The 21183-nt window shown below is 46.3% G+C and overlaps 1 protein-coding gene across 7 annotated transcripts in view; it reads left to right on the top strand.

Moving 5' to 3' along the window:
* The window catches only part of LOC142420973 (cyclic AMP-dependent transcription factor ATF-7), a 70386-nt gene that overhangs the window by 16705 nt on the left and 32498 nt on the right, over positions 1-21183 (top strand). For 3 of the 7 annotated variants that reach the window (XM_075525341.1, XM_075525339.1, XM_075525340.1), the window contains 2 exons: positions 1171-1261; positions 4690-4758. The exons of 1 other annotated variant lie outside the window; for it this stretch is intronic. In XM_075525341.1, the coding sequence (XP_075381456.1) occupies positions 4711-4758 (48 nt within the window). In that variant the 5' untranslated portion in view covers positions 1171-1261; positions 4690-4710. The remainder of the gene's footprint in view (positions 1-1170; positions 1262-4689; positions 4759-21183) is intronic. 3 more of the 7 variants (XM_075525338.1, XM_075525342.1, XM_075525343.1) reach the window with 1 other exon arrangement.

The raw sequence follows: 21183 nt of genomic DNA, 5'->3' as shown, positions 1-21183 counted from the left end.
CAGCATCCTGGCATGCGCTGAACCACTCCACATAATATTTCACGTTTATCTCTATGCCAGAAGTAGGAAGAGGCGATGTCCCCAACAAATCGGGAACGAGATTAACTTCAGGAAAAAGTCGTCATTGCTCTGTCAGCGCTGCCACCCATGGATAAGCAGTGCTGGAGAAATGGTGAAGTGTGGCTGTTGTCCTGGCTACGCTTTGCAAACATCCCCTTGCGATGCTGCAGTTGCTTTGGTGAGGAGTTAAAGTTGTGGTTGAAGGTGGGAATGAGATCCTCTACGGAGCAGATGCACTCTTGGATGCAAAGCTCATGTTTATTCTGTTTCCTGCCTGCTGTGCGTGCTCCAGAGGAGTTGCTCCCGTTGAGAGCGCTGCTCTATACGAGCTAGTCTTCAGGAAATTTGTACTCTTAAATACCCTGTGCAAACTCCAAGGGGTGCCTGATTATCAGCACAACACACGCTCGAGACTTCTGCCAAGTGTGGCTTTGGGTTTACTTCTTTTTACAGACAGCCTATAGGTTATTTGCATGAGTTAATAAGGCAAGAGAGAGAGAAAAACACATACAGGCTTGGGGAGCACAGTCTATTTTGGTTGAAAATGTCTTTTCTGTTTTCCGTGAGGCAGCAGCTGCTTGTCAGGTCTGTGCTGACAGAACTTTGAAGCACGCTTCAGTAATCTGTCTGCATTTCTTCGCTTCCCCTTGCTGTTTTCAACATGCTAAAAATCATCAAAACAGTGAAATACTGTCCCACGGCTGCAGGAAGAGGAATGAGAATGTGTTCCCAGTATCCAATCATCTGCTTATTCTGCCTGTTCTTAAGAATAGAATTTATTGAAGCAATTTATCCTGACTAAATGTGATATAAATCTGAGCACATGTATGTACATACCAGTCATATTCTGTAGTGAACGAGCAGCTAAATCTTTCTTTAAAGAATGAGTGAATCCTCCTGACACTTTGCAAGATCAAGTAAACTGAGGTTTTTGCAGTGTGTTGGTCCCGATTTTTTTTAATAGAGCTGCTTGTTACACTATCAGAAGTAGCTGGCAAGCAGCCTGAAATGCCATTGGGTTTTTGTTTTGTTTTCCTGCTCTCTGTTTCAGTTAGTGTTATCAAAGCCGCGGGAGTGACAGCTGATCCATTTCTTTAATTTCTCAAATAGCTTTTATATGCATCGGAAGCATAAATACGAGGTAGAGAGACCCTGAAGTTCTTCATATTGGCGAAGACAGCAAGCTGCATAAGTGACAGCGGTAAGGACAGATCTCTGACCTGTGTTAATTAAAAAAGCATAGGGTTGGCTGCCCTGTGAAATACAGCAGTCTCCCTCCATAACAATTATGCTGCGTGTTTAACAATAAGATTTGTTTGTTGATGAAATAAACACATCCCCAACCTCATCCCACACAACCGAGTTTAAATGTACGGGGGGTGATTTAAACAGTCTTCAGACACTTCCAGCACCAGCCTGACTTTGACAGCAAGGGGCATTACAACTGTCCTCTAAAGTTTTGTGACTTTGCTGCTGTCTCAGTACCGTAGCTCTTAACTTGGAGCTGCTTAATGACTTGACAGTTGCCGAATGCGGTGCTGGACTGGCAGAGGACTTTGGATTTTTGTGGTTAGTTTGAGAACAGACTGTAAAAACTGATGCCCCAGGCTCGCTTTGTAGACCAGCTTACCGGTGTACCTGGCTGTGAGGACTCGAGAGGAGCTTTCAGGCTCTCACATGGCCACGCGCTTAGCTTGCCAGCTCTAAGTATGGTCATTCCTGGTGCTATTTACATCATCAAAGTGCCCTTCAAACACAAACCCATGAGCACCCACGAGTGCAAACTTGTGCCCCTCGTTTTGTAGGCTGGTAACCAACTTGTCAAAGCATGCACAAATCGTTGTCTGAATAGGGATTAAGAAATCTGGAACTAGTGACTCTTGCGTCTCCATTCAGCTTGATAGACAACACGGACTGCAGTTCCTGGGAGCCTTGGCTATGCTAAGAGCTGTGGGACAGATCCTTGTCTCTTTTGGGCAAGGAAGACTTACTTTGCCTAAAAGTAAGGCTGTTGGGAGGGGAAAAACCAAGGTCCAGGCTGCCCAAGACAGCAATTGTTGACTTTTATTTGGTCTGTGTCCTGATATCATAGTCTTACCGGCTGCTATACTGCAAAGGTGGTGGTAAAATAACTAGTAGTTACTGACTTGATGTTTCCTTTGTGTCTGGTCTGATTCCTCTTATTATTTTCTTACAGAAAGAGTAGTAATTGGGCTGCCCTCTGCTAGGAGTGGGTGATGAAGGACTAAGCCCTGTGTCTTGACTCACTCAGAGCTGCAGCTTTTTGTGCAGCTAACTGGAAGGTTTAGGTGCAATATTTTTGGACCTCAAGTGCAGGTGATAAAAAGTGTTTAATCAGTTTTGTGCTTCTCTTCTTGGCAGCGTCAGGGAGTTGATCTGAGCAGTGGTTCGGTATTACAAGAAGGTTTGACCTCTTCATCCCTCCTTGCTAGAGACTACTTTTGCACATTAAAACTTCCTGAGGAAGCCTGGGCTTCTCTGTGCCTTCAGAGCAGGTCGTGACAGCAGCTCATATGTCCGCTGGTAGGATGCAGCCGATGCATGCAAGTCAGCTGCCTCAGGGCCCGAAGGAGATTCCTCTTGGAGGAGGATCAGTTGGTTGTGGAGAGATGGAGGCCAGATCCCCGTTTGTTTAGCAGGCAGGAGCAATGGGTCAGTGTTCTGGTTTCTCGCGTTCCCAGTTTGGAGCTTCAGTGGAAGTTCAGAAGGATGGTACGAAGAGTCCGATCTTTTTAACATATCCTCTTGCAGCCTCATCTTGCTGTCATCTGCGCCCATGTCACCTCAAGGCTAGCCTTCGCCGGGGTTTCATCTTCCGATACAGAGCTGCTGTCATCTCCTACCGCGCCACCCTCCAGTTCTGCCAGCCCCGTTTCACTTCTGTGGGCTTTTCTGGGGGGCTGCTGTGGTGGGTGGATGTTCCTGGCCATCTTTATATTGCCTTTATTATTAGGCTTGTCCTATGCTAGGGAGCGTTTTGGCTGCTCGCCCGTTCCATTTGTGAGAGGGCTATTTATCCTTTGTGAGTTCGTGTTTGCATAGGCCCTGGAGTTTTGCTTAATAAATCCAAACATAGTCTAGTGTTGTGGACGTCGCTCCCCTTTTTGTGGGAGAAGAGCAGGCAGCTACTTTCTCATAGCTTTTGGTTGTTGCCGTTGTGCGCTGTGGCTGAGCCAGCGTTCGAGGAGGGGAATTCCACCTCTTGTAGCCACCCATTTTAGCAGCATGCTGCCCTAGCACATGGTAGTAGAAAAATAATCTTTTTTTCATATTAAACAATAATTGATTTCTGTGTCTTCTCAATAAAAGCAAAAGGGGACTGTTTTCTGTAGCACATGCATTCACCCTCTGCTGCTAAGTCGCATTCTTGGAGCACTTTCTCATATAGCTCCTAAAAATAACAAGTCTCCCCACCCTCTCGCTCGCTGCCGCTCAGTGTGTGTGTGTGTGCGTGTATTAATGGTTAGAAATGCAAAAAGCTAACTAAAAGAGCCTGTGTCTTCGTGAATGTGTTTTGGCCGCGTTCTGGTTTCATTTCTGCTCTTGGCTGTAGCAAGCTGACATGCGTCGCTGAAGCCAAGTGCCAAACTTGGAGTAAGAGATGCTGGAAGCAACATGAACAGCCAGAACATGTTCGCACAGTAAACCCCCTGAAGAGATAGCATTTGCTTTATTATAGCTTTTTAAAATCCTGCTATAAAAATATCAGTGGGGGGAGGGAACCATTATTTCTTGAATTTGAGGTGGTGGGGGTTACTTTATTTACTCTTATTTTTTATTAATAAGAATAGCTTCACTTGTAGCGTAATAGGACTGAGTGTTTTGTTATCCTTGGCTATAATCTGTGATAAACTACCCCTGCCATCAGCCTTGTAGTTTACCCACTAGGGAGCCAGATTATTGCCTTGTAAAACGGAGCACCACTCCTATAATCCCTTAATTAATTAAATGACAAATTTTAGTTCTCTCCCATTGAAGATATAACTTCTACATAGAGAGGACTTGGATTTATTTGATCGCTTCTTGCTTGCACTTTTTTTTTTCCTCCTGTAGATTGTCAGTGTCTTTGCTTATGTGTCTGTGCTTTCTACTGTAAATACTAAGGGAGGGTGAAGCAGGCTGTGCCCTTCCTCGACACCCTCCATCTGGGGGATGTTTCACAGGTCTTTGCTGTGCCAGGCGGTCCTTTGCGAGAGGTGAGCGTTGTCCCCGTCTTGCAGGTGGTGATGCTGAGATGCAGAAAGTCCCTTGGCCCTTCAGAGACTCGGTGGTGGGCCTTGGTGGGAGCCCAGGCGTGGAAAACTTCTGCTCCTTTCCTACCCACTGGCCCGCGCTGTCTCCCTGTCACGGTTCCCAATGAGCCCTTCTAGCTGCGATGCAGCGCTTTCTCCTCATACGTGAAAAATCGACTGGGCCCTCCAAAGTCTTATTTAAGCTTGGGTTGGATTAATTTCTCTTCCCTGATTGTGTCTAGGGCACAAAGAGATCCTCCTTCCCTGTGAGCGCGGCGTTGATTAATTACAGCCCTGTAAAGGGCAGCTTCTGCTCTTGATATTTTTAATTTTTTTAGCTTATTTAACAATTTCCTCTTCTCTCCTTTCTCCTCAGCTTAGCTCAGCTGCATGAAATATGGGAGACGACAGGCCGTTTGTGTGCAATGCCCCCGGCTGTGGACAGGTACGTTTACAGTATACTTTATTGTGAATGTGTCGTTGTGAATCAAAGTGGCTGTTTTATCACTGAGGCAAAGAGTTTAAAGCCGGTGTTTTACGTGATCACTGGAGGTAATCAGATCAGAGGATTTGCAGTGTGTAAATCCAGGTTATGAGCAAGTGCAGGCACTCCAAAGTAATGAAATCTGCCTTGCTTTGTGGCGTATTGTTATTCTGCTGGTGTTTTCCATGAGACCCACACAGCCCAGAGAAAACATGCTGATCTCCTGTTAATGTTTTCTGATAACATTGCTCATCTTCTTTCAAGGCTATTTAACCAAAGGACAGATATTCGTTCTCTGTCGGGATGAGTTAGCTGCTATAGCATATTCGGTAAAGCAGCTGAGAATGTGGCAGTTGATGGTTTGTGTTATGCGAACCTCAAACTGCCGTAGTCTATTTTGGGCTTCTAAAAAAAAAAAAAAAAGACCCATTGTGAATTTTTCCTCCATGGACAGCATGCTAGAGTTGGCTACGGCCTTGTAAAACTTTTGCTCGCTTTCCTAGGGCAAATGATTATTGCTTTGAATGAGTCACATCGCTTCTTTTCAGTCATACGACCTTTCTCGTAGGCTCCCCTGCCTGGGAAGGCACCTTTCCATTGCATTTTGCTTAGTTTTGCAATGAAGCTAATGCTTTCCCACAGCTGAGTTTAGGGTCTCTCCATAGGGTCTCTCCAGCGCTCGGTGGTGCAGCGTCTTGGCGGCTCACACGCCGTATTAATGGGAGGAACAGGGGGATTGTGCAATTACTGCTGGGGCTATTTTAATGGGAGCCATTAGAAACTGGGGCTTTTGTGGAAGTACAGCCCCGTGCAGAGTGCAGGGAGAATTGGGTTTGTCTGTTCTGAAGCATTTGAACCTCAAAATGCTAAGATGCTTTTTGCAGGGGAAGGCAGGCGGGGGGAATTGTGGCTTTTAATTAGATATTAAGTGATGCGCGCACACTTTGTTTTCCTGGCTGCAACTGTTGGATGTCGGGTTGCCAAACTATTATGGCCGTGACGCGTTTGGGAGCTCTAACCGGTCCCAGGGTACTCCCCCTGTCGTGTCCCCCCCCAGTTCTTCAGTGTATTTACTATCTTAATGCCTCTTGTGGGTCTCTCAAATGAAATTAAAGATAATTCTGCATCCCCAGGGCACATCCTTTGAGACCGCATGTGAATTCTGTGACGCATTTATTTTTATAGTGCAGAAATGGGTCAAAAATCTCATCTGGTAACTCTTGAGGACTGGGGCTCTTTAAAAATACACGGTTCGGACTTCTCAGCTTTTTGATCATTTTAGCACTAGTCTCATCTGAAGCATTTTCTATCCAGTTGCAGGTGATCGTCCTCTCTTTTTTTTTTCTTTTTTTTTTTTTGTAGGCTGCTTTTTATCTTGAACTTCTTTGCCTGTGAAATTGTGCAAGTCATTTATAAAATGTATTAGCTGTATTTGAGCACTTAATGATGTGAGGACTTCAATCATACAACCTTAAAATCGGATTCAAACAAGCAATTAAGGCAAACAACAATGTATTTAAATTTAATCTCCCACAATCTCCCACAAATGACATATAAAGGTGGTTGCTTCCTCCTTTCGCTGTTCCAGACTGCTGCTTATGGGTAATTCTGACAATTCTTCATGTTAATATTGAAATGTTAGAATCCGGGTAATTCATACCGGTATGATTCATTGTGATCTAACCTGACCTCGTGCACAGTTTCCTAGAACGTCCTTCAATACCTGTTCAAACCAGAGCATGTATTAAATAATGATGATCCAAGCTTGATTTAAAATATTTCCAGTGATGGAAAATTCACCACAGCCCTTGGTTAAGTTGTTCTAATAGTTAATTGCTCTTGCTGGTAAGGAAAAATTATGCCTTATTTCCAGTCTAAACCTGTTCAGCTGCAGCTTCCAGGCTGTGGATCTTATTAATTTTTGTTTGTTAGACAGAAGATCCTTCCTATCAAATTTCTGATGTCTGTAGGTGTTTGCTGACTGATCAAGTCATCCCCTAACAGTCCTTTGGTCTAACTAAATACATGGATCTCCGAGCCTCTCTGTGTAAGTCCTAGTGTCTTACGTGCATTTTCTGTCCTCTATTCTGTACATCAGCTTCACGTTGAAGGTTTTTTAAGAGCCTTTACAAATCCTGCTCACCACTAACGCGCAGCAGTACTGCCGTAGAAGCGCAGTGGTACCCAAGAGCCGTACAGACCGTCGTGGAAAGATCATCAGCTAAAATGAATGTTCGGTGAGCTCTTCTTTTTGGGGCAAGTGGAGTAAAATTGGATCGTTGCGATGAGCTGGACGGGGCAGTGCAACTGGTAGCTTTGAATTTATTATTAAAAATAAATCCGAATTTGAAGTTGGGGGGCTGATGGTGGCCAGCAGCTGTCTGCAGGGCTCAACCTCTGAAGCACGTGCTGCATTGTTTCCCCAGCAGCTTGTGCTGCCTTTTGGCATTAAACCCTGACCCTTGACAAGCCGCCGTGGATCATCCCATCAGAAATGGCTTCTTCGTGTGGACTCATGTTAAAGTGACACCTTAACAAGGGTCAGAGGGGACTGCACCCATCTCAGTTCATTCCCTCATTCCTAAAGATCGAGACCCTTGTCTTCAAACACGGGGGAGGCACTCAGCTCTGTGTGATCTGCTGCAGAAATATCCTGACCTTCCCACAGGTGCTGAGTGCCTGCGGCTCCCCTCAGAGTCTGTACGATCCAGAGTTTTGAGCTTTCTGGAAGGTAATCTGACTTTTTTCACCCAGGCGCACAGATGCACGCCCCAGCAGTGCTGCGTTATCGCTTACAGCATGGGAAGCTTTTTCCCAGCTCAAAACCAAGCCAGACTGTGGGTGACACTGAGAGGGAGACTTCCTTGCAGGATTCAGCCTTATTTTCTGATTCTTTAAGACCTTTGGGTGCATTTTGCTTAGGAAAAAAAGCCATTTGAATGGGAGGGTGTCAGTGGCTGTTGAGCCTCTTTGGTTATCAGCGTCAACATTTTTGGGATAATGCCTGGCTCACTGGGTCCTTTCACCACGGTGGCTCCAGCATCTCCATTCCTTTCTCTCATTTCTAAACCTTTGATCCCGTGCCCGATCCATTGGCGTGTCTTTATCCCTGCAGATTCCTGCTCTTTTGGGTATTCCCCTGTTTGAGGGGTGCACTCTGGTTTTGGTGGGCTGCTCCTGTGGGAACAGGCTGCTTTGGTCCTGAGTAAATTGGGATGGGCTTCTGGATTTTGCTATCAGCTGGGGCAGCGGGCATGGGGACAAATCACCCAGTCCTTTTCCGCTCCCTAAAATTAGTGATCTGCCTCTTGCAAATGCTGTGTTGAGACGTGCAGTAGCATGAGAGGTCACGGGAGAAGAAGGGAGAGCAGAGCCAAACTAATTTGAACAGGGGACTGGAGACAATTACTGTGAAGCCAGTGGTGATTTTCCCCCTTTAGTTTAAAGGGAAAAAAAAAATTATTTTGCTTCCTGGTGTAATTTCTTTGAACCATTAGCTGCTTCTTTCCCTCTGTAGCTGGTACCAGCCCTGTCTTTTATGCTGTATGCCCTTTTTTCCTCCTTTTCCTTCACTGTTTCTACGTAGAAAATGACTGTAAAGCTAACTTTTCAGGGAAGTGAGGAGGGGGAAGAGGGAATGGCCACCGAAAATAGATGAGCAGATCTTACTGTACCCCCCATATCATCACAGCTAGTGGGCTTTCAGTGGGTATGTAAACATGTTTTGGTTGCTAGGTCTTTAATGGTTGTTATTTTTGGATTCTGTACGCGATCACTTCCCAACAGTGAGTCTGCTGTGACACAGCTGACTTCTAAATGTGCCGCATATACGGCTTTTAAAAAAGATTCTTCTCAAGGTCATTGATCTGGTTTCTTCTCTAAGAGGACAGGTGACACATTTTTCCCTGACCCCCTTCCCCCTGGCCCTCTCTGCATAGAGGGAGAAGAGCTATTTTCCAGCAGGGACGTGGGCCCCCCTCCCCATGCCACTGCCTGAGGGTGAGGAGGGAGGTGGAGGCAGGCCCCTGCCTCCAGAAGGTCTGCAGAAGACATAGAGCTATGCCTCAAGTAAGGCTTTCATTGAATCCGTTAAGTGAAACTAATCTGGGGGTGGTGTGCGCTGCTAATCATTATTAAAATCTTCTAATCCCATTTAAAACATACTGAGTGATGAAAGGCAGCCTTAGCGCAACCAAGTGTTAGCTGTAAACTTTAGCGTTGCCATTAACTAAGTCTGTATAATGAGGCAGCTCTGACTCATTAACACAAGGTAATTAAAACTTCAGCCATCCTGTCTAAGGCATCTAGAGCAAAGGTCTGGAAGGAAGGCGGGGGCTTCGGATGCTCTGGTGCTGCTTCATTACCGTGAGCCAGTGGTGGCAGAGGGAATCGCTCAATGTCTGGCTCTATATCCTCCCTTATAAAACCGTATTAAACCCTTCGCAGGGTGCCTGATGGCCGATTTGGGCAGGCAGGCTGGCAGCGTGAAACGTGGGTTGGTGGATAGACGTGCTTCTCCGACAGTCGTGCCTCTTCTGCTCCTCTCCTGAAGGCTTCGGGAGCGCTGGATGCTTGAGGCTTTATGAAGTGTCATAACAGAGGAACATCTTTATTAATAAAACTGTTTTGTCCACTCCTGTTGCCCAAACTAATGGAGGGGCCATAATATTGAATATATTCTACTGGGACCAAGACTTTCCCTAGCCCCTGCCCCCCCACTCCACACCATTTCACTTTTTATAAGTGACACAAATCATCACTCAGATCCTAATTCCAGCGCTACAGTTATACAGGCCATTTCCTCAAACAATCGTTTGCTTTTTAAACCCACCCTTAATTTAACAGTTTATTCCCCTTAAACCCATGCCACGGAGGTGATGCTCGTGCAGTGTCCAAGAAACGCGAAGCCCAGAACTTTCACGAGGCCAGAAAATGATTTTTCTTCTTTGTGGTTTATTGTATCCTCTTATCTTGTCATATAATAGAAATAATGTTTATGGCATTGAGGCCTCAGCATCACTTGGCATTTAACCAACCTCAAAAGCAGTTTATTGCTTTGTATACTCTGCCGCCATGACCATTATCCCTTAAATCTCTATTGCTTTGTAATATACGAGGCAACAAATGGCTTCTGCGATTGGTTAAATGTGGAACTGAAGCTAAGGTGTGTTTTGTAGCTTGTATAATCCAAACGAATATAGATTATTCCTTTTATATGAGTCCTGGCGTAGAGAGGAAAAAATGGCCCTCTTCTCTTTCCAAGAAGCGGCAAGCTCTCCTTGTCACGGTTCAAACTTTCAAGTGGCCCAGGACGTACGCGGTGCCTTGGCCGCTCGGAGGTTTGCCGTGGGATTTCCAGCCATGGAGTTATCGCTGTCGGCAGCCTGCGCTGTGATTTGTACCCGTATATCTTCATCCCAGTTTCAGGTAGAGACCGGCTCCACCAGTACGAGGAATGAGTCTTGTCCCTGTTTCTGCAGATCTGTCAGTGGCTGAACATCCTCAGTGGAAGCAGATCGTTCAAAGCAAGCTATTGTGATTAAAAGAGGCAGAATAGTATAGTGAAGCAAGTAGGTAGGTGTGCAGAGCAGCCCAGAGGTGAGAGGAAGAAAGTGCTCGTGCCCATTTGCTTTACAACAAAGCATCTTTCTTTTGCTGTAATTTCAAAGGTTTGCTTTGTTCCCGTCCCTCTGTCCTTCCAGTTACGGGCTAAAGCAAAAGGTAAGAAAATATTCCCTGTCTCGAAGCTGCCAGGAGCCATCTTTACTCATATGAGAAAATCCAAAGGGATGTCTCAGCCCTGCTGGAGCTTGCTGCCAGCCCTGGCCAGGACCACGCATGCGCAGGACACGAATGTGTTCGGTTTGAATATGAGCATGTACAGAAAGAAATACTTGTGTGTTGATTTAACAGCCTCCTTAGGGTCTGCCTCTTGAGACTTTGTTCCTGAAGCTTATGAAGGGAAGCCAGACAAGCTGCCTACGAAATTCAGAGAGTTAAAATTGAATCTTTGAGAAACTTCAGCCCAATTGGCTACCTGCTGTTAGAGCAAACAGGAATTTGAATGGTTATTAAGTAGAGTTATGACACCCTGTCCTCCAGTAGAAATTGTTACTGTCCTGGCACGGGAACTGAGTGGGACTGGACTTGGACACAGGCACAGGGTGTTTTTCCTAAAGAATTCAGGCTCCTAACACCCACTGATTTAATGAGGTAGGAGCCGTTATGTCTTTGGAAATCTGAGCCTTATTAATCGGGAGAATGGCTTCTGTGGAGCAGGGTGGATAATGCCAATCGCCAAGGCTGGATAGGGCTGGTGAGAGTGGCAAGCCACGAGCAGGACTTGCAGCTGCCCCTTCCAGGGTTACGTGGCATGATCGACATCAGGTCTCGGCTCCAGGGACACGGCGATGCTGTGGGGCTGGATGCCACGTGTCACTGGGGGACCCAAGCAAAAGGCTGGATCACGCGGGAAGCAGTTCCCACCTGCCTGCAAGCCCTTGCAGGTGGCCCCAGGCGGTACAAAGACTTGCCCTGCGTGCCCAAAAGGATTGCTCCCCGCTGGGGTCGAGCTGCGGCCGATGCCCCCCCTGTACCAGCCAGGTATTAAAATGAAAAATTGTGGATGTTAATGATGGAGCGAGAATAAAATCCTTCTCCAAGCTTTTTGTTATGCTTGGGCACAGATACCCCTTGCCTGTAGTTAGCATGCAAAGTCACGTCTATGTTGTGTCCCTACTGCACCCAAGTGATTTGAAGAGCTGAGCCATAAACTAGAGTTTCTTTTCTGTTTTTTAAATTGAAGGAAACGTCTGAAGCTCTGTGGCGAGGAATTCCTAGCTGTATACGCCTGCTTGCTTCACATCTGCAGCTTTTTATTTGAAGCTGCCACAGCTGAAATAAAATTCTACAGAGAAACATCTTGGTTAAAGGTCTTCTATTATTTTACAGGAATGCAGGTTTCCAGAGTTAATTATTTATTTCAAATTAAGGCCTTTACAGCTGCAGTACCTGTACATCAAGCACAAAATGGCAGATGCTACACAAATCTCCAAGCGTTTACAGTATGTAATGGGTCTGTGTAAAAGTAGTGGTTGGTTATAGTAACTCTTTAGGTTGTTAGCATCAAAAGAAGTGAATTAATTTGAATTGTAACTCATGTATTGTCAGCAGAGTAAAATGATATCTCCCACCTCTTGCTGAAGGTATTTTTGGAGGTGGGCAGGAGAAAGCTAATTTTGAATAATAATAAGCTTGAGAAGGCATCTGAAACCAGTAAACGTTTATTTTTTACACTCCTATAACTTAAAAATGGCCAAACCAATTTAAACCAAATTGGATAATAAAAAATATTGCTCCTAGGCTGAGCCCCTGTATGCCAAGTTCCAGTCTAGAATGAATTTTTATGACCAAATTATAAACCCCCTAGAAATGAAGGTTTAAAATGGAAATGTTGACAGACCTTTAACTACAAAAGCACTATAATAGAACTTCTTTTTTTATAAAATGGCTGTTTTAAAATATAATTAAGACTTAAATATTATTTAATAGCAGCATTTCCTGTAAGTTAAAATCTTTATCATTCCTATGGCTGGGATTCATTGCCAGTTCTGAGAATGCCAGCTCTGCTTTGCATTTGAAGCACGTGTGCAGTGCTGAACTGACACAGACACTTGTCTGTCAAATGGAAATGGGTCTGGACAGCTTTCCAAATTCCCCTTTTCTAAATACGAGCCTGGATGCCAAAGGACATGCTGGACCTCTGCACAAATCCTGCGGCTCTGGGAAGAAACTGCCGCGTAAGCCTCTGCCAAAGACTCAACTTTTAATAACGTGTAACGCTGGTGGTTCGTTCTTTGCAGGAAAACATGTTTGCATCCCCTCTGGCTGATTAGGTATTAATTAGGAGTTGTGCTTTTCGCGTGATGGCTGCTTTGGTGTTCTCGGCACATGCTGACAGCCTTTCAGGGCGCTTTGGAAAGCCGTGGACGGAGCAGCCGGTCTGGCCACGATGAATCTGGAAGCGGCAGCTCAGTGAGCTGTCCTTGCAGGAAAAAGAAAAGGCTTTTCTTTTGCAAGGGCTTTGCGCAGGCTTTGCCCCCCTCCCGGAGGGGTGCGCTTGCTGTCGCAGCTCCGGACTGCAGTCCTCCCCGATGCCCTTTTTATTAGCACCGGTGCCAGGCTATGGCTTCGTGCCACGGGGCAGGATGGGGCTGTGCAGCTGTCACACCCCACCCAGCGTGGGGCTTGGTTTTCATCCCTACCCCCTTTCTTGGACTTGCTAATTCCTCTATTTTGCTGCCTTTCTTTCCCCCCCCCGGCCCCCGTGAAATGCTGCTGTTTAAAAATAACCCCTGGATGGTTGCTGCAGTGCCACAGATGCAGGGATTGTTGCAACACTCGGTTCCTGTACTGCCGTACGGCCGGCTTGAAAGTGGAACTAGCAGTGGGAGAGTCACAGTTTCTGCATGGTGTCCTCTCCGTTTTCTTGCTGGCTTTCTTGCTCTCTGCTGTTCTTTTGCAGGTGAATAAGCTTCCTGGCTTTAACCCTGCTGCCGAATACCTTCTCAGGACAGCCTTTGTTATCAGGGATGCAGGAGGCAGAGACCTGTGAGATCTTCACCTTAACCTGTTGGGGTGATGTGTTTTGTATAGGATTTTTTCTTAAAAAGCCTTCATCAGAAGACAACGCTAGGCAGAAAGCAACGCAACCTGGAAATGGGGAATGTTTGTAGGTGAAACTCTGCCATGCTATAAGCACGTTTGTACGTGCACACGCTGTTGCTTGTCCTCCTTCTCCTTCCTCGTGGGAGCCACAGGAGTTGCTCTCCCTTCTGCAGCCACACGTGCAGGGCTGGGTGTGTAGGAGCAGCTTTTCCCTCCTGTGCAGGGACAGCCATAAGCTGGGACATCCATCCCTAAGGCCATTCTGGGAGGGGGCTGTTTTAAAGGGCAGGCATTGAAGCAAAATTTGTCCAGAAACTGTTATTATATGTATTTTAGGCTATTGAGTGTCCTCCTCCTGTGTGTACTGTGCGTGCAACACTAGAATTTGACTGGCAAAAGGTCTCTGGAAGCCGTGGTGGATGTGCTTCGTAAGGCTCTGCTGCATATTTCACTAGAAATCTCCCAGATCTGGTTGATGAAACATATCTGTGGGGTGTTTTTGTGTGAAGTAATTGCTTACTAGTATGAATTGGTTTAACGTGTACGTAGAGGAGATAAGTAACTTCAACTCACGTTAGTTCCTTTCTAGTTGGGATTTTCTCAGAAACATCTGGGCTGTGACTCTGGCTTCTTGCTCTGGAGATGCAGTGAGGTTTGGCAATAGCTTTTACATTTCTGTTCTGGTGAATGTCTGTTCTAGAACGAGCCCTTGTTAGGATTTCTTAGCCATATTGGCTGCTGCAGCCATTAAAATGAAGAAATAGCACCTCTGGATTTGAAGAAATAGCTGTATGGTTTTCCCCACTATCGTCTTAGAGATGCTGTGCTGAGGCTGCAGAATACCTAATAACGCCTTAAAATATGCAGAAGCCAGCTTTAATGCAGGTCCCGTCAAAGAAAACGCTATCGGAGGATGAGCTGTGCTGCAAAGCATTGGCTCACCGTCCGCTGCTGCCGTATCAGGCACGCTCTCCAATCGCTTCATTAGCATACTTGTTCATTTTGGCATAAAAATGGAGTATATGAGGCGGCACACAACCGGTAAACCTATTTCATGTGGCAATAGAATAGCCAGTAATGGATCTAATTGCCCTTTTGGAGCACCTCTTGTCCCAAAGGATTCTTCAACCGGTCACAAATCACATCAGAAATGCACCTACCGCTGAGCCGCGGCGCTGGGGAAGGTGCGTTTCTGGTCTCCCGTGCAAAGGGAGCCCCTCCTGCCAGCGAGACAGGGGTTGAGAGCTCGAAGGCAGCAGCCCAGTTTTCTTTGGAGCGGCTTAAAACTTCGTTTAACCTTCCTCGTTTCAGAGGAAGGACGCTGAGTAGTGCTGCGGGGCGTCAAGCCTTATTTCCAGGGAAAGCTGGACTGTTAAGCCATCTGCTTTTCGATGGGTGACTTGCAGACTCAGCAACTATAAATATAGAGAGGGGGAGAGAGCGCGTGCACGCCGGGATATGTTCCTATATAAGCAGTCATATGCATATCTACATATATATTTATATGAATATGAACGTATCCTGGCTACCAGTCCCCCTTTGTTGCGGCTGTTTGATGCCATATACTTGAGGGCAGCAGGAAGGAAAGCCAACAGTCATTACTCTGGACATCGATGTAGGAAAGCATCCCCTGCTTGAAAAGCGGCCTCTGCACGGGGCCAGGGGAGGCAGGTTTTGCAGGGTATCTGTTGATGTGTGCGCTTTACTCCGGGCTTGCTATTTCAAAGAGGGTATTGCCGTTCTCGCCTCCCCTCTCGCCGAGCACGCGAGAGCCCCTGTGCACATCTCGCACCTGCAGAACCAGTTGGTCGTGTGCTTGCAGGCCAGCGAAACCCATGGAACCGGGTCTGGAGTTTCTCAGACGCTGCCAGGTTTCTAATGATTTAAATTTCTGGGTGTTTTTGGTTTGGCTTTTTTTTTGTTTCTTTTTTTTTGTTTCTTTTTTTTTTTTTTTTTACTGAGCCATGTCCTCGTTGCTCCCAGATTATGGCAGATGGTTTCCACTTTCTGCAGCGGGGGGGAACAAGGAGGGAGGGTTTCCCCTTTCTTGGGAACATGATCAGGGCTGCAAAAATACCCACAAAGGAACATGGCTGTGCGCTCGCAGGGAATGGTTTCTTCTCTTTTTGATTTAAGGGAGTTTCACAACCATGGAGTTTCTGCTTGGAACGAACTAATCTCAGCCCAGTCCTTACCTAAAGCTCTTGCTCTATATCAAAAATGCAAACTGCGTTGTGCTGCTAGCACGAAGCCATAAATTGAGCCAGGCTCTTTTATTAACTTGAAATTAGACTGATCTAAAAGCTTGCTTGTGGTCTTAAGCTTAATAGGAGCAGAAAGCTGCCGGTGGCTGCACGCTCTTGCAGCCGAATGCAGACCTGTGAGTGTTGCCATGTTGACCTGGCTTGTGAGTTTAACCTCATGTGATCTTATCTCAAGAACTGCAAAACCTGTTTTTCATCCCTGCTGTATGGCAGCCGCCATCCCTTGTAAAGCAAATGAGGGATAGGGCACTGGGTTTGGAGGCTTTAGAAGGGAGGAGGCTTGGTTAGGAAACGAGAGAGAGATCCGTAAGGTACAATCAAAGCCTGCCTTATGCTCAGTATTGAATTTTTCCTGCCTCTTTTGAGCTCTGGAGGTTTTTTTTCTCTTGGCCAGTAAAATACTTCCTTATGTTAAAAACAGTTTTTTGAAGACAAGGCTGTTAGGTTTTGTGGTTTGGTTTTTTTTTTTTTTGGTTGTTGTTCAAAGCCTCACTTGCTACCTGTCTGCTAATCTCTGAGAAAATTATGAATGCTTGGTGTTTTACTGCATGAACAGATAACTTATACTCCAAGTGCGGATGCAGCACGTAGCTTTGACAGAGGCCTCGTTATCATGCCATCACGGATACATTTAATTTTCAAAAAGGTGCATGAGTTTGCAGTATTTTCTGTAAACTTCTTGCATAAAATCCAGCCAAGTTGTCGCTTAAGGACAAAAAAACAAGTAGGGGGACTCTGCCTGGGACTTCCGTCTCCTTCCCCAGCAAAAACGATGCTGAGGAGGCTGCTTTGGTTCTCAAGGAGAAAGACAGGCATGTTTTCCTCCGGCTCCTTAGACCCTGCACGGAGTTATTAGTAACCAATAAGCCTATGACCTGGTTTTATTTCAATATCTAAATAACTGGGGGATTTTTTTTTTTTTTTTCATGAGCCCACTTCCCCTGTTCAATTCTCTAATCCCAGAAAGACACAACTGAGCTTCGCAAAGACACGAGGAGGCAGCTCGAGATGGCTCTTGGTAATTGGAAAGGCAGCTAAAATCTTCTCTTTTTCTCCCAAGGATGCTCTCTGGGTCGGAGCTGGGCATTGTTGGATGGCGGAGGCCGCTCCGCCCCTCTGCGGCAGCCGGGCCGGCACGGCTGCTGGCGCAGAGCAGCGCGTCGGGCGATCGATGCGGCCGTGGCGGCAGCAGTAGCGGTGATGCGGGAGCACAGGCGAGCAGGAGATGCCGTGTCCTTATGCACTTGGTGGGGAGGAAACCCCCGAGCATCTCATTGCTGGAAAGCAGGGTGGGAAAAAAAAACATTTAAGCCGTAATATCTGAGGTCCTTTCTAGAGATTTCATGTGAGATCTGAGAATGAAAGCGGAGCTATTCATAGAAGTGATTTCTCGTCATGCCTTTTTTTTTAAGCTTTAGGGGGTTTTTGGCTAACACTTCTCTCCCCTCGGTGGTTGCTGCTTTGCGTGAGAACCTTCCTTAAAGAGTCAATTCGTGGGTTGAGGTGTAAAAGCTCACAATAAAGACGTTTATTTCTAGCAGCTCTTTTGATGCAGGAGGAAACGTGAGATTTGTAAAGGGCTGATGGATTTGCTGGGCAAACACTGAGTTATCCTGCCGCTGGGGGTTGTGATGCTGTAGCCGCACAAAGGACTACCGTGTGTGTGTGTCAGAGAGAAAAAAAAGTACCTTTTGGGCTTTTTCTTCTCTGTGCGTAAAGAAGAGGGCACGTGGCCAATCTGCAGAAATCCCCTTTGTGTACAGAAGGTAGCAAGCAGGGATTTTTTTCTTTGCCACGGTTCACCCCTTCCCTGGGTTAGTGGTACTGTCTGGAGGAATTTAGGCTAAAGCAGGTCCTGGGTGTGTTGGCAGAAAAGCAAAGGTCCGGGCAGGCGAGGTTGAGCTGTCAGCTCGGTAACATCCCTGCCGTTCTTAAAAAATCCCCTGCAAATCTCCTGCCGTGGTAAATCTCGGGAGGAGCGTGGCATCGTGTTTATTTAACACCTGCTTAATGATGCAAGCTGAGAAACTGCACCACCACTTTCCAAGCACTTGTACCAGCTGTTTTGCTCAAATAATTTTTTTATATGCCGGATTAAAACAATAAAAACATTAAAGTCCTAAAATTCCCCCTGAGAGTAAACATCTAGACAATAAAGAATTGTGTGTGTATAGGGGATGGGGCGGGAGAGTTTTGCAGCAGTGCAAAACAAGCTATAAATTAATCTCAGCAGTAAAGCCTGCTAAATTAAACCATTTCATAAAATGAAGTTCTTGCAAAACGTTGAATCAGTCTGTCTTTGGGGCAGTTAAAGATTTTTGGCTTCTTAACTTCTTCAGGTTATTTATGAATGGTAAATGTATCTTGTGTAGCTGTGTCAGTTGCCGCTTTTAGGCAGAGAAGCGGGGTTTATTTTGGGGGATAGACAGGGAGGGGTTTATGGACACTGGAATAATTGACAGGAATTCAAAGCATCACCTGTCATGTTGATCTGCTTAAACCCCCTTAATATGGGCTTCAGACAGGGAGACGAGCGGTTCAGTCTCAAAAAAGCTCATTTATAAGAATAAATATTCAAAGGACCAGATTTTAAGTAATCCAAGCTAGACTTAAAAATAAGAAAGAGATCATTCCACTGATGTCTTGCTCGTGTGTGCCTTGCTTGCTCTTTTCTTTGCTTTTTTTGTTGTGAGACTCCTGCCTTCCCCACCGCTTCTGCTACCCCAGACATCGGCAAAGTCACTGTGCGATGTGTTACCAGATACTTGCAGTGCTGAAGATACAGGTGTGAGCTCTTCATTGCACAGCATCGCTGTCGACGTCTGAATTCTGGCTTCTGCACTTGTAAAATCTGCTAATTCACCTACTTGCTGGGCTATTAATCCAAGCTTTTGTTTCTGTGGCTGGGGGAGGTGTTTCCTGCACACGTTTTAGGTATTAAAAGCAATTTGTGATTGCTGTGTTAGCTTGTCTCCCTTTTAAGAGGCTCGTGTGATGTTTGCTATAAACCTCAAACATTTGTAAGCTTTAGAAGAAAATTTAAATGCATTTTGCTTTGACTGCATGTGAAATTTTATTATCTGCAGCCCATAACGTAGGCGGAAAAATTGTTAAGACCCTAAGGATGCGAGTAAAGCGATTTTGGTGACCGCAGCTGTATATTTCTACATCGCTGAATCATCACCCAGTTGGCACCTCAGCGGGGGTAATCTCTGCTTGCGAGGCTGGGAGCACAGACGGGGCTGGGGAGGAGAGCTGTAGATCAAACAACGTGGGGAAAAGCTTATGGGAAAGCTGCTTGCGTTATGCTTGGCTCTATCTTGTCTGATTTTTCTTGCACTTAAGAGTTTATCCACTTAATTTTTATTAAGGGCTGCAGGTGGGAAGTAATGTTAAAAGGGTTTAGCATTAGCCAGGAGAGGCTAAGGAGGCAATTAGAAGTGAGCGAGAGCCCTGGGCTGGTGTGAATTGCAGCTGGGGAGTCTGCTTCAGAGGCAGAAAGGCTTTTGCTGGGGATTTTGTCGGGTCACTAAGTACACAGGCAAGCGCCGGAGAGCTGGGAGCACGTTAATGCGCTCCTCGAACGTAATCCTGTTGTGTAGACAGCTGAAACCTCCCCGTCGTGAGCTCCTGTAATGGCAGGCGTTGCGAAGCATTTGGAAACGAACGTGAGAAGAGCAAGGAGACTTGCTTCCCTGTAAACCTGACCTGACTTGCTGGGGAAAACTTGGCACCTTTTGAAAGACGGTGCAGTTGCGTAATGATTGCAGATGATTTGGGGGGGGGAGGAAGGGATCCAGATCCTCGGTGTGGGAGACGTCCTGCACCCAGAGTGCTGGGAGAGAGTCAGGCAAAGAGCTTGGAGTTAGACCCCTCTGCAATAGTCTGCTCTGAGAAATCATAAATCTCGAGAGAGAAGAGGGTCACTGAGAACCTCATCAGGGTGGGAGCAGCAGCGCCGCGTTAATATGCCCATAAATCTACCTGTTACGATAAAACAGGTGGCTCTTCCAAGAGGCAAAAATAGTCAAATGCCCGGAATTTTTTTTCTGCTGCTGCTGCCTATCTCCTTTTAAAAGCTTAATTACCGTGGTGCGCTGACATCTGACAACTTATCATGGGCAGTCATGGTCTATATAAAATGCAGGGCTTAGTTTTGCGTCTGTGTCTGGAAAGCAGGGGCAGACAAAAGAGCAAAGGGGCTCTGCAGGTTGGCCGAAATCTCCGGGAGAAAAGTGTGGAGAGGCGCAAAGAAAGGATGGGTTTTCATAAGTGGTGTTGGTCAGATTGGTGCTGGAAAGCTGTTTGTGCTTTAAAGGCGCCTTGGAATAAAGAAGATGAAGGGAGCTACACAATGGGTTAGTCGTGGGGGGAAATCATGCCCTCAGATAAGATCTGGAGCTCCCTAAGTACGGATGGATGGAAGGGATGCGAGGGCAGGACTGGCTCTGGCCTGATGGGAGTCGCTGCAGGGGTTTGGTGAATTCCTCGGTCTCTCATTTCACATCTTGCACTGGGACATCTGTGGAAATCGGAGCTGGCCGAAGCCATCTCTGCTGAGCGGAGCGCTTGAACCTCTTGGTATAGGTGAAGGGGGCCAGAGCCCTCTTATTTTTATGGCTCGTTTCCAAAATGCCCCAGCCTCTTCTCAAGGTGGCCAAGGATCCATAAATCTCAAATCGCCTCCTGCGTTTTGTTCCTCTCCGCTTGATGATACCCCATCTACCACCCTCAATAATTACCCTCCCCATTTTTAGACTGCGTGAGTGTACTTAAGTCGTGCCCGCGCACCTCCGGTTATGTGGGTCTACGCTTGCTTACAGCTTGTTCCCTCTAACTAGCAAATGCCAACGTTAACGCAGAAAAAACCCAAGCCTCTAAGCCACTTGAATTCCGTCTTCATTTAACATGATGCCCTCTCCAGACTGTGGCTGTTGGAGCTTCCCCAGGAGAGGTCCTAGCTCAGGTTCACAAAAAACACCCCTTTTTTCAGGCAATAAAGCCTGTAAGGGAGAGGCTCGCACAGCATGAATGGGTGGGCGCATACCCAATATTGCAAATGAATTGAAGGAAATCAACCTTCCAGTGCATTAAAAAACTGAATGGGGACCATGGCATCCTTTTTCTAATTGTAGTGTTGTTCAAAGGTCAAGGCTGAGTCACGTCGACTTTTTCAAGCTGCAGCACACTGGCACAATGAGTGCTTTTTTCCATTGGAGCTAACTTTTTTTTTTAGGATCGGCTTTCTCGTAGCCCTGAAACAATAGTGCAGCAGAGAGGATCGTGTTAGCCTGGTGCAAGGCATCTTCCGAGAGGACAAACACCAAGCCTCTCGGATGAGACCAAATTTAACCTCCGCTCCCTCGGCGGAGAATTTGCTTTGGAAATGACCGTAAGGGGGTTGGATTGGAGTTGAGGGACCGGCTGTCCGGAGCAGAGTCTGCTGCTGGAGTCC

This window comes from Mycteria americana, chromosome 26, assembly GCF_035582795.1.
Source record: "Mycteria americana isolate JAX WOST 10 ecotype Jacksonville Zoo and Gardens chromosome 26, USCA_MyAme_1.0, whole genome shotgun sequence".
Taxonomy (NCBI): domain Eukaryota; kingdom Metazoa; phylum Chordata; class Aves; order Ciconiiformes; family Ciconiidae; genus Mycteria; species Mycteria americana.
Note: the sequence above shows the minus strand (reverse complement) of the source record. Positions and strands in the feature narration are given on the sequence as shown.